At 34.0% G+C, this 12,793-nt stretch overlaps 2 protein-coding genes and 1 non-coding gene across 3 annotated transcripts; 1 reads left to right on the forward strand and 2 right to left on the reverse strand.

Annotated features, from left to right (window-relative positions):
• Positions 1–1,226: 1,226 nt before the first annotated feature.
• Positions 1,227–2,412, forward strand: LOC122592245 (protein ALP1-like). Its single transcript, XM_043764438.1, has 3 exons — positions 1,227–1,556; positions 1,654–1,879; positions 1,964–2,412. The coding sequence occupies exons 1-3, from the start codon at positions 1,227–1,229 to the stop codon at positions 2,410–2,412; spliced, it is 1,005 nt and encodes a 334-aa protein (XP_043620373.1).
• Positions 2,413–5,468: 3,056 nt separating this feature from the next.
• On the reverse strand, positions 5,469–5,540 carry TRNAQ-UUG. The gene has a single exon. It is a non-coding gene; the product is annotated as a tRNA-Gln (tRNA).
• Positions 5,541–6,411: 871 nt separating this feature from the next.
• On the reverse strand, positions 6,412–10,187 carry LOC122590481 (trafficking protein particle complex subunit 13-like). The gene is made up of 12 exons (XM_043762684.1): positions 9,883–10,187; positions 9,555–9,639; positions 9,286–9,416; positions 9,067–9,169; positions 8,868–8,882; positions 8,412–8,557; positions 8,118–8,304; positions 7,808–7,882; positions 7,599–7,715; positions 7,253–7,297; positions 6,687–6,785; positions 6,412–6,512 (listed from the first exon to the last, which is right to left on the reverse strand). Exons 1-12 carry the CDS (start codon positions 10,185–10,187, stop codon positions 6,489–6,491), a joined length of 1,332 nt encoding a protein of 443 aa, XP_043618619.1. The 3' UTR covers positions 6,412–6,488.
• Between the last annotated feature and the right edge of the window lie 2,606 nt (positions 10,188–12,793).

Below are 12,793 nucleotides of genomic sequence, written 5' to 3' on the forward strand. Positions count from 1 at the left end.
TTTAATTTAAATGTTGAATTATTATGATGGGGGTCCATTTAGATTTTTAGTTACTATTGGAGTAGTATTAATTAACCAACGAGCCATATGTGTGTTATGTGGGTGACTTCGAACCAATGAATTTGTCTGGGGTACGTTTACATAAAAGACTTGTCATTTATTATATGACTAGGTTAGCTTATACATCCGTGTAGTTGGCAATCCTTTCAAAGAAAATTTTTGTGGCTAGTTGCATTTGGCAAATACAAAACACGCACACTCGCACAGTAATGGAATCATACTTATTATATCATACTCCTAAAGGGGTGTTTGGTACATGTGAATGGAAAAGAGAGAATGGAAATAAGGGGTTTTTCTTTTGTTTGGTGGATAGAAGGAATGGAAATAGAGAATAAAAATGGCATTCTCTTTCCACCAATTTTATTCTTTCTAAAAAGCTGTAGAAAGGGGAAGAATCAATATTTTAACTACACCCATTACCCCTTTGTAAAATCAAGAGAATCAAAGTTATGCCTTAAAAAAACAATTATAAAATATGAGTTTCACATTATCCCCAAATCAAAATGCTTTCTCAAACCCTAGATATGACGATTGAAATTTGAAAAGTTTTTTCATCATCATCATCAAAATATCATCAGATCTTACACAAGGTATTCTATTGATTCTTCCTATCTTCTTTCAAACAAAATAGCGGTGAATCTTCTTACAAAGGATTGAAACTTTATCAAGTTTATTATTCTTTCTTTATATTATCATTTTTTTTTTATCACTTCACTACTTGTAATCACTAGTTGTAATTACTACTTCTTATATTATTTTGTTACTATTTTGATCGAGTAAGTCATGTAAATAAAAAAAAGTTTATTATTACATGATTCTAGTTATCCTGAAGCTATACATCATTACATGAAACAATATACTATTTTAATTTTGCAAGAAAAAACTATATAAGTATATTTTTATTACATGTTTCGAAGTTTCATTTTTTAGTTTTGGTCTTTGTAATTTGGGTATTATGTAGATGGCAAGAACAAATTATTTTCAGAGAAGAATCCAAACTAGGCAAGCTGCTATGATGGCCACTTTAGGAGCATATCACGCAATGTATTTTTCTGCACGTTGGTTTTTGTTGTGTGGTGCTGCCATGAATCATGTCATCGAGTCAAGAACATTAAGTTCAAAAATATTTTGTTAGTTATTATGAAAGAGGTCAGAATATGATAAGAATGGTATATGCAAGTGATGTTGCGAGTGTAGTCACTACAAGAATGGATATATGCACTTTTACAAAACTTTGTAAAATTCTTGAAAATAGAGGGGGGTTAAGTAATAGCAAAAATATGTTAGTCGATGAACAAGTAGCTATGTTTTTACACACACTTGCACACAATGAAAAAAATCGGAACATAGGTATCATGTTCAAAAGGTCTGGTGAAACTATATGTCGGTATTTCAAGTTAGTGCTAAAAGCGGTATGTCGAGTACACAAAGAGTTTTATAAAGAACCGGTACCAATTCCAGACAATGAAATAGACGAGAGGTGGAAATGGTTTAAGGTTAGTCGGTTATGAATTTATCTCTAAAACTATCCGGGTTTTATACTAGTCCCCATTTTGCTTGTTGTTATATATCTATTTTTGTTTTTGGTTGAAGGGTTGTCTAGGAGCATTAGACGGAACATATGTTAAAGTTAGGATCCCGGCTAGTGATCGAAAACCTTATCGGTCCCAAAAGGGTGAGATCTGTACAAATGTCCTTGGTGTTTGTACAAGAGACCTTCAATTCACATATGTGTTGGCGGGATGGGAGGGTTCTGCAACTGATAGTCGGGTACTTCGAGATGCTATTACTAGGCCAAACGGTCTTAAAGTACCTCATGGTATGTTATGATACATATAAAATAAAACACAACCATCTTTATGAGTAACAATCTAATTAAGACATGTTTCATTGGATCTAATAGGAAATTACTACCTTTGTGATGCCGGTTATATGAACTGTGAAGGTTTTTTAAGTCCTTATCGAGGTCAACGGTACCATCTTAATGATTGGAATCATCCGCCTACAACAGCAAAAGAATTGTATAACATGAGACACGCACAAGCAAGGAATGTAATCGAGAGATGTTTCGGGTTGATTAAGAATAGATGGGCAATTTTGCGTGATGTTTCATTCCATCCACATGATTCCATGTCACGAATAATAATTGCTTGTTGTTTGATAAATAATTTCATCCGTGCAACAATGGCAGAAGACCCTATAGAGCACGAAGTGCCAATTAATCATACACAACCTATAAATGATCACAATAATGTTATTACAACCGTGGAGACTTCACAAGTATGGAGTGATTATAGGGATAATCTTGCAAACGCAATGTTTACTGAATGGAATGCAAGGCGCGCTCATTAGTGTGATTTTTGTATGTTTAGATTTCTTATTATTAGTAAGTGCCAAAATTGTATTTTTGTGACTCTCTAGTTAAGAATAGAAGCTGAATGTATGTTTTTGTGACCACTGATGTATGTTCCATTATTGTGATATTCACATATATATATATATATATATATGGTTCAATGTACAAGTAAGTTATTTTCAATAAAATTTCTTACAATTTTTCCAACAGGTCAACTATATTTCTTGTTCAATTATATAGCCATAGGTATGGCAGATTCAAGTGTAGTTAGAGGACCAGGAAGAAACAAAATACCATGGACTACAGAGGAAGATGCTAAGCTAATCGATGCATTGATGGAAGTGCATGTATCTGGTAAGTATTCAGGTGCCGATAACGGATTCAAGCCCGGGTATCTTAAAGCTGTGGAACAACTATTGGAAAAAAGCCTGCCTAACTCAGGCATTAAAGCTGAACCTCATATCAAGTCGAGAATGAAAACTTTGAAGTCAAATTTTACCATTGTGCACGACATGATAGTAGGAACTAGTACAAGTGGCTTTGGCTTTAAGTGGGATTCTGGGAAAGGTTGCATTGATGCAGAAGAGCAAGTGTGGGAGGAGTACATCAAGGTTAGTCAACTCTAATATAGGCTCAAGCAAGGCCTCTATATATTGTTATTATTATACATTTATTTTTAGTAGTAACTTTTTTATATGTTATGCAACAAAAACTCATAAAATGCACTTTTTTGTTTGTTGTAGACTCATAAAAATGCTGCCGGTTTTAAAGGTAAGCCATTACTTTTTATGAAAAGCTTTGTACCATTTTCGGTAAAGATAGAGCTACCGGTTCTCATGCTGTTGATCTTGGAGAAGAAGATGCTGTAGAAGAGACACCAACATCACCCATCGAAGTTGATATGGACATTTCACAATCTGGTGGAGTTGCGGGAAGTGCAAGCAATAAACGAAAGAGAAGCAAAAGTGACGACTTCAGTGAAATCTTCAAGGAATGTTCGAGCGACTTGACAGAAAGAATCGAGCATTCCATTGGTTCGTTGGGTGAAAAAATTGTTGCGAGTGCTCATGAAACCATTGTTGCTGATGTTCTTGAAGAAGTTATCACGGAGATCCAAAGTTTACCGGGCATTAGTGCACATCAACGTCTTAAAGGGATGGACATCATTGGTTGTAATACAAGCAAGGCCCGCATATTTCTACGTTCATCTGAACAAGACAAAGTTCTCTATATCCAAATGCTTGCAAATGATGCCTTGGATTAGATGTTTGTCGGAAACTAGTATTTTGAACTTCCTCCATGTTACCCCTCAAAGTTGCTGAATTATGGTTACAATCTTTTGTTCAGGATACAATACTGATGTGGGGATGTATATTTTGGTAAACTATGGTAGATAGTACTATGAAGTATGAACGATGGCATGGTTCGTCTTAATGGCTATTATATGCATTATAATATAACGTACGATGTTAATGTTTTGTTTTTAAGATATTTAATTAATTGATGTTGTGACAATTTGTTGTTGATATAATTAGGAACACTGTTATTTCATAATAAGATAAAGCAACCTAATTATAAAAAAAAAACATTTAATAAAAATAAAGTTTATAATGAAAAAAGTGCATTAATATAAATAAGCTGTAACAACTCTTGAAAAATCAATGTGGATTATACATAAATAAATAAGTAAAAAACCATATGAAAGTCTTTTCCATTCCATCAAATAAAATAACCAAACAAGAGAATGATTCTTTTCTTTGTTTCTTGTCACGATTCTCTAGTTATACCAAACAAAATAATCATTCCTTTTCTTATTATTCCATTCTCTTTCCATTCCCTCCTTTAATTCCATTCTTTATGATTCACTCCTACCAAACACCAAGGTTGCGTTTTGTTCACATAATGTTTTTGAAAGGAATGGAATGAAATGAAATGAAATTTGATTCAAAGAATATGTTTGGTTGGTAAAATTCAAAAGGAAAATATTATTTCATATGCTAGTCAATGACACAAATACCCTTTATCTATTTCATTTTATGTTAATGATGAAATAGGTGACCAACAAAAAAATTCAGTCACTTTTTTTTAGTGCACTTTCTTTAACCAAACTCCCTCATCTTCTATTACTTGAAACCACCACCGTCATCATCATTTCTTCAACAACTTCACCCTATTATTCTTATTTATTACTAATTATTAAAATTATTATTATTAAAAATAATCAGGTTATAGTTACAGATCTATCCATCAAATCTTATATATATATATATATATATATATATAAATGAGAAAAAAGAAGTTTCCGATTGTGGGTAGTGGTGGTTCGTTTCCGGTTGGGGTGGGTGGCGGTGGTTGTTTTCGGCTATGGGTGATTGAGGTTTGTTTTCGGTTGTGGGTGGTGGGGTTTTTCCCGGTTGTGAAAGGTGAGTTGTTTCTGGCGGGTGGGTGACGGCAGTTTCCGGCTAGTGGATAGCGGTGGCTGTTTCTGGCGGTTGGTGGTTGTAGACCAGAAGTTGGAGTGAGTATGTGGAGAAGGTTTGAAGAAGATGATAATTGTAGGGCTAATATGGTATTTTGTATATTCAAGGCTTCATGGAATTAAATTCCATTACACCCTCCTAAAGATTTTGATTCATATGAATGAAGGAATCTTTACATTCCGTAGGAATTACTCCTTCATATTTTTACAACCAAACATGAAATGGAATGGAATTTACATTCCAATTTCATCAAATTCCTTTAAAATATGTCAACCAAACACGCCCCAAGTAGTTATAGAAATGAAAAACTAACATACCTTTTTGGATATATATATATATATATATATATAACCAGTGTTTTCAATAAGACTCGTGAATAGTTGAATACTAAAATTTATGAAAATCGTAGAATATTTACATTTAGGGAGAGGCAAAGGACTTCAACTTAACTCTTCTTTAATTGTATCTTTCGTCTAAAAAACAAAAGTTAGATGCTATATTATATATCATTGTTAAACACACATGTGGAAAATGATGTTCATAATGTAAAAATGAAAAATGAGAAATGAAAAAGGTCCTACCGGGAGTCGAACCCAGGTCGCTGGATTCAAAGTCCAGAGTGCTAACCACTACACCATAGAACCTTGCTTGTACGGACACTGCCATTTTACTTATTTATACAAATAAATGTATATATTGATGAACAAAAATGTAGGTACCGTCATTTACACCCCCCATTGAAACTTTTTGGAGGTTTAATGATTAGAAATTTGATACTATTTAATTTGTATGTTTCAGAAAGCGTAGCTTAATAAAGAGTTCTAAGTTATGACAATCCTGTGGGATTGGGTACCCATGTTGTTGTATTTACGGGTTCTTTGAATTAATAATTACCCTATTGATATTCATCCACAAAGTTCATTTACCATATCCGATTTGACCCAAACTTATTTAAACTGTTATATGCAATGCATCGGACTGGGCTCATTTTGGTCACCTCCTAAGATCATTTATTGTACGCATAGTCGCATAGAGAAGGTTTCATGAGCCTTGATTTACCATTGTAGTAACACCGTTAGCTTTTATCACTATAGCTTCTCTTTGACATCCGATTCTAGTCAGTTACTCGTATTTGGTATCAGATAACTGATTCTAAAGCACACATCTAAACCCGTCTTTAATTTTGGTCTCAATATTTGATCAGCCATATACAACCAAAGAACCAAACTGAGACCAACAACATCAGTTTGGACCATGAAAGAAGATTACAACCAAGTTGGTTAAAATTTTATTTTTATCTTGTGGTGTTATCACTTTCTAGAAATTCAATACTATCCGATGGCGAAGTGTGAACAATACATGATATAAACATTTATTGGCTAGTGATAAACATGTGTACGTTGCCTAAAAACCTATCAGTTTATCCTAGAGTCCTTGCAAGCATAGACGCAGCCCATTTCTACGCTTATGCAGCCCGATGGCATCACCAGACGTGAGGTGACACTTCAGCCATGTCATAATCCTTTAAGATTACATGGAAGTGCAAGATGCATGTTGGTTATGCCATTAGATCTCCTTTCAAACAAGTTAGCTTATAGGTCTGAATCAACGAATATCTGCAGTGTATTCAAAAGGGTGTAATTAGAATGATTTGTAAAATTAGATCAACGATGTTAATAGCTACTGCATTTTGATATGAAAGCGTGTATTCAAAAGGTTGCAGGATAAAATATCGAGGAAGAGAATAATAATGATAAATACCGAGGAAAAAAAAAGAGCATAAAACTGACCTCCATATCCGGCATAGCATCATAAGTTTTCTTCTCCACTGTATCAAACACTGTAATGCCAGTGATTTTCTGTACTCCAAGTTTAGCAGATATTAGATTCTGCAGAACCGATCGGAAGAATGAGAATTCACGTAGAGGACAAGAAATGGAATAATGTTATGCACCATAAACTCAAGTAAGTGGCTTTACATATACCTATGGAGAGTAAAGCCATCCAGAGGTTAAAACATATATACAGTAACATTTTTTTAGTACATTTTTGGTTAAACTACCTGGAAATGGGTTAAATGTAAATATTTACCTTCTAATGGGTCAAAGGGTTGAAAATGACCCAAGATGCTTACAACCTCTTAAACTGCTTTATTAACCATATTTTTATCAGTATTTAGTACTTAATAATATAGGTTCTAGCTGTAATCAAATGTCATTATTAATTACCAATAATATTTTGAAAACAAACGTAACTGGTCAACATATTTGACTGTTCTACTCTCCCCATAAACAAAGGCTTTAGTTTGAAGCAAGTTATAGAAAAACATCGACTCAAGATATGTGTAGTGAGTTACCAGTTGAAACTCCAGGGATGCAAATTCCTCCACCACAGGTAAATCCTGCAAAAAGAAAAAAAAAAAAAAAAGTATAACTAGTTAAGAAGTGGTCAGCATGCTAAGAAAAAAAATTTAAAAAGTATATTTAACTTAGAAGTGGTCAGCATGCTAAGATTCATTTGGCATTTTTTGTGGGGGGTTTGGTTTTACGAAATGAAGATAGGCCTACAAAGTGCAAAAGTAAATGGTACAAATTTAAAATTGAACCTGAATGAGTAGAACTAGTTAAGAAGATATTAAAAAAAAGTGCAATCTATTGAAACAAACAGATCAGCAAGTCAAAGAAATCTGATCGAAGATTTACCATTCTTTGAAGTCCGCTAATCATAACAGCCTTTTCCTCCTTTGAATCATTTAGCGGTAAACAAACTTCAAAGGGTCCAAGCTTCTTCCCGGTCAGGTTTGTAAGACTCAACTGTACCTAAAGAAGCATTACATAATGATTTGTAATCAACTGGTAATTATAATGCCACAAAACAATTTTTAATAGTTTCTTGAAAAAGAAACACTCACGGGAAATGGTTTTTCTATGATGATGACAGATGGCACTTGCACAGCTTTCAAATCAACCTCTTTCCGCAAGACGGGCTACACTATGATAAGTAGTGTTAAGAGACACCAAAGAGAACTCACAAGGCAATAAGAAGATGGGTATTTTCAGAAATAGTATACAGATAGTCCGCTATTTGGCATTATAGTTTGTATCATACTTCATGATAAGAAAGATGTACAAATACTTTCGGTGCATTATAACACACACAGACAGACATGTGCAGAGAAAATAATGCTCTTCTTACGATATTGTATGAGTTGGTTGACTCACATTGCCGATTATCTGTTGTGTTTGCAGGCGGCCAGGTTCACCCAAATTAGTACGCCATGTTATTTGGAGTTTACCTAGGAAATTGTTCCCCTCAATTTTTGTTGGCTGAGGTGACATTTTCAGCGCATAGAGATAGTTATAAATTCCTCCTCCTGATCTAACAAGAACAGGGGGTTTGAATATTTCTCTGCAACACCGATGAATACAATTAGAAGTTGCTTCAAAATCATTCATCTAGATGATGAGAGATTCTGTTTAGACACGAAGTTTTTGATAACTTATTTGTAGCCTCACCTAGTAAAACCACCTATTTCTGAATGGTGTACATCGGCTTTAAGCATTGTTGCACTCCACCGTGGAGCTGGCTCAAATTCCACTTGGTCCATAAAAAGGTTTGATTTTGTATTATTTTCTAGGCAAGTCTCCAAAAAAGTAGTTTCCTGACATATAGCATATGATGTACAAATTCACATCTATTGTTATTGACTTATTGTTTACATGACACAAAGGCAATACACATCAGCCATAGATAAACCATACGTTGATGATTAAAATCAGGTATCTTGGCTTAGTCACATTATATTCAGAACCAGAGACAGATTCATTTGGTAGAAATGATTGCGTAATTAAGCTTATGTGGCTATAACCTCATCGTTGATAAGGTCTTTGTATCATTAGTTATGTATACACACATAATATAAGCGAAATGTAGACTTACCCTCCTTTATATTTTAATCAATATGAACGTACCTTAACAACACGAACCTGCACAACAAAGTACATAACTGAGATCAATGTCAAATACTAATCAGTTTCAGAGCGCAAATCCAAAAGAGTTTAAACCATGTATTTAAACGTTTACTTTGTAATTCTGTTTATGCAATATAATCACTTTTAAAACCTCCCTATTTAAAGCCCGATAATGCTTGATTGACAAGACGGTTAGTACCTTTGTCCTGACTGAGAGTGGATTTGAAACGATGAACTTGAAATATTGTGGAAGATACTTGCGGTCAGCATCACCGTCGTAATATAGAGCAGTACAAACCAGTCTAATGATTGTAATTAAGCATAAGTAGACGGTGAAATTAGACCAAATTAAGAATGTATAACAAAAGAAAATGCTGTATATAAGGAATGTATCATCATATATGACCTACGTACGTACGTGTGTGAACCAAGCTCCTTGACATCATGTTCGACAATGAAATCATAGCGTCCTCCTGCTCGGATGCTCTCAACAGGTGATTTTGTTGTATCTAAAAGCAGTATCCTCTGCCTTTCTGTTTGTATTTCTGACTGCGGTAAGTCAATTCCAGTACTTGTCTAATTAGTAAATATTTTCTTCAATTACAAATGAAGTTGTCAAGTTAATTGATGAATGATATTCCAAATATATATATATATATAGAAATTAATGAAAGAAAAGTGATAGACCTTAATAATTATATCTCTGACTTCAAAATTTGAGCTGTTGTTGATGCTTATATAGCTGCAAAATGTCTCCCCAAGATATATTGCCCTTCAAACAAACAACACGCATAATTAAAACCCATTTTTTCTCCATATTTCTAGTGTGATTTAATTAGTGTAAGTATTTGAACCCATTCAATTCCTTAAGTTAACAAAAGTCTTGATAATTAATTTTTCTAATGAATTCACTCAGCAAAACATATTGAAGTGAACGCTAGCTCGATCACGCATGCATGGTGTGCATGCAGTGTGTGATAAAAGAAAAAGAAAAAAACGAATGTTAGTTACTAACCCAAAGGACTGAGGGAGGACAAGGAGGCCGGGTAAGCCCATGGCATCGGAATCATCGTGAAGGAAAAAGCGGTTACGGTATGTGAGATCTGATCCACCAACTGATGATGATGAGGACTCATCCGAATGATCATGACCAGGGCGGAGGAGGTGGTGTGGTGCAACGGAGGGGCTGTCAAATAGATCTTCCCCAATGACAAGATCACATGGATCAAACAGGAGCGGTGTTTCGACGTGGAATGTGGGACGGCATAGCCGCATTACTCTGAATGCCAACGAGTGCACTACTGGCTGTGTGTTGCTCATCTTGAACACGTACGATAGATGGTACCAGTTGGGATAAAAATAATGGAATAGATCGATTATTAAATTTAGGGGTGATCTTGAGCAGTTACGTTACTATAAGGACTGGTTTTGCATGTACGTAGATATAACTTTTAAAAAAATTACTCGTAATTTTTACATATAGATCATCGATCGATCTTTAATTATTTCCGGATCCAAATTCATGAACGTGTCATCTTATCTTATCTAGTCTAGATTTGTGTTAAACTCCGAATATTAATTTGAGATAGCCTTTGACTAGCAAATTAATTAAATTCGTTACAACTAACGCGTCTCGATCACTGCCTCTTTTTTTTTTTTTTTTCCCTTTGTTTGGGCTAGAAATAGTCGGTCAAGAAAATGAAATATTGTGATAGACGAATTTTCCTTGTCTGGCTAAGTCAGTATAAGATAAACCAAAACCAAAATTCTAAATTCCAGATTTTGGGTTTGATGTGATTGTAAATCAAATTCCCATATTGAACCTCAAGATAGTACACCCTTTTTTTTTAATGACGTACACGGTACACATAGTGAGAACCTAGCTAGCATAGGTTGTCAACATTCACGGTATATATATATATATATATATATATGATTGTCCCCTGTATGGATAACACTCCAGTGAGAACAGTCTTAAAATAAGAACGGTGAGAACACTTAAAAAACATCATTTTGATGCATTAAAGTCCATAAAACTAACATAGTGCATAACTAATTATCATTATTCAAGTGTTTAACAACACATTGATCCGTCAAAATAAAAAAAATCACGTTTTTTGGCGGATGCATCATTTTGAAGAATATGTATCCAAGATAGATGCACAAAACAAAAAACATGATTTTCTTGATTTTGACAGGCCAATGTGTTGTTAAACACTTTAATAATGATAATTAGTTATGCACTATGTCAATTTTATGGACTTTTAATGCATCAAAATGATGATTTTAAGGTGTTCTCACCGTTCTTATTTTAAAACTTTTCTTATTTTATTGTCCCCTATATATTTACCTAAAACATATATAGGGATTGGGTATTGTAAAACAAGTATTAAAGTATAACAAATAAGACAAGATCTTGACCATTAGATCATGGTTAAATTGATGCACGAAGATTCATGAAACAATTGATGTCCGATGATTTTAATGATACACGATGATTTTTAGTGAAGAGAAACCTATTGTTTTATTTGTTTTACTTTAATATTTGTTCTATTTTACCTAAAACATATATATATATATATATATATATATAGGGATGAGAATATAAGACTGTTAGGTAACTAAGCTTAGGTGTAACACTCACATATTGTTTTTTTAATCCATAAAAATCAGGGGGCAGTGATTTAATTAAAATTCAACAAATATTAAAAAATTAGTATGTGAGGGGTTCCACACCTAAGCTTAGGTGTCGGACAATCTTATATTCACTTTTCCCTATATATATTATGGTAAATCAAATTCCTATATTGACCCTCAAGAAATTAACTTTCGTTCATGGTATATGTTTAGGAAAAACTAATTTATTTCGTTCATGGTATTTAATGCTACTATGCTAGTAATAATGGTGTTATAAAAGGGATTGTTCTGGGTCAAAATGGACCTATTATATAAGTAGGGAGAAGTTTGCTGACAAGTGGGAATGGGAGCGTGCCTCTTTTAACACTTCTGAGAAATCTGAATTGATGGATCTTATGGCTCTTTTAGATGATGTCAAGCTATCCAACAGCTCGGATGGATGGACTTGGATTGGTGGGACTAATAAAGAGATGTCAGTTAGTCTGGTCAAAAGGTTCCTTTTAAGCAATCAGGTGTCGAACAGTTATGTGGGATATAAATGGACGAGATGGATCCCTAAAAAATGTAACATTTTTATGTGGCGGGTGTTTTAGATAGACTCCCAACTATGAAGGCTTTACGTTTTAGAAACTGTGCTTTCGGGGACTCGAATTGTGTTTTTTGTCTTAACAGGGAGGAATCTTTAGAGCATCTTCTCTGTTGTTGTGAAGCGGCCACACTTGTGTGGGGATATCATAGATTGTGTTAAGATGAGCAGGTTATATGTATTCAATGTGCAGGATCTCATTTCTATTCATGAGTATTTTGGCTTATCGGACAGGAAGAAAGAAGTATTTAAAGGGGTCGTCACAATTACGTGTTGGGTTATCTTGAAAGCTAGGAATGAAAGGCGGTTCCGCAAAGCTAAGATCAACAAAGAGAAGGTCGTGATTCGTGCAAATGTTAAAGCATTGGGGTTTTTATGGTATTCCAGTAGACAAAAAAAAAGCAACATTTCTTGAGAAAGTTGGTGTAATTTTGATTCTCCTGTACGTTGTGTTTTCATTCGCCATTTTGGGGGTGTTAGTGAATAAAAGTTACCTTTCAAAAAAAATAAAAAAACTTAGAATTGATATGTTATATCACTTGTATATGTTGATATTTACTGGTCTTACCGATATATTGTTTGGTCTATAAGATGTCATATTTATCCAAAACTTTAAGCTAGGTAAATGAAACTACCTTATAGCATGTAATTGGGATATTTGGAAAACACAAAAAGAATTCAACATGAAATCTAAAACTCTTTT

This window comes from Erigeron canadensis, chromosome 3 (genome assembly GCF_010389155.1).
Source record: "Erigeron canadensis isolate Cc75 chromosome 3, C_canadensis_v1, whole genome shotgun sequence".
Lineage (NCBI taxonomy): Eukaryota > Viridiplantae > Streptophyta > Magnoliopsida > Asterales > Asteraceae > Erigeron > Erigeron canadensis.

Excerpts from the sequence above, each read along its gene's own strand:
- LOC122592245 (XM_043764438.1), top strand. The coding sequence starts at position 1,227 with ATGGTATATGCAAGTGATGTTGCGAGTGTAGTCACTACAAGAATGGAT. Across the intron at positions 1,557-1,653 it reads AGAGGTGGAAATGGTTTAAG|GGTTGTCTAGGAGCATTAGA; the intron begins GTTAGTCGGTTA and ends TTTTGGTTGAAG. Across the intron at positions 1,880-1,963 it reads CGGTCTTAAAGTACCTCATG|GAAATTACTACCTTTGTGAT; the intron begins GTATGTTATGAT and ends TGGATCTAATAG.
- LOC122590481 (XM_043762684.1), bottom strand. The coding sequence starts at position 10,187 with ATGAGCAACACACAGCCAGTAGTGCACTCGTTGGCATTCAGAGTAATG. Across the intron at positions 9,417-9,554 it reads TCAGAGATATAATTATTAAG|TCAGAAATACAAACAGAAAG; the intron begins GTCTATCACTTT and ends GACTTACCGCAG. Across the intron at positions 7,298-7,598 it reads TTAGCGGACTTCAAAGAATG|GATTTACCTGTGGTGGAGGA; the intron begins GTAAATCTTCGA and ends TTCTTTTTGCAG.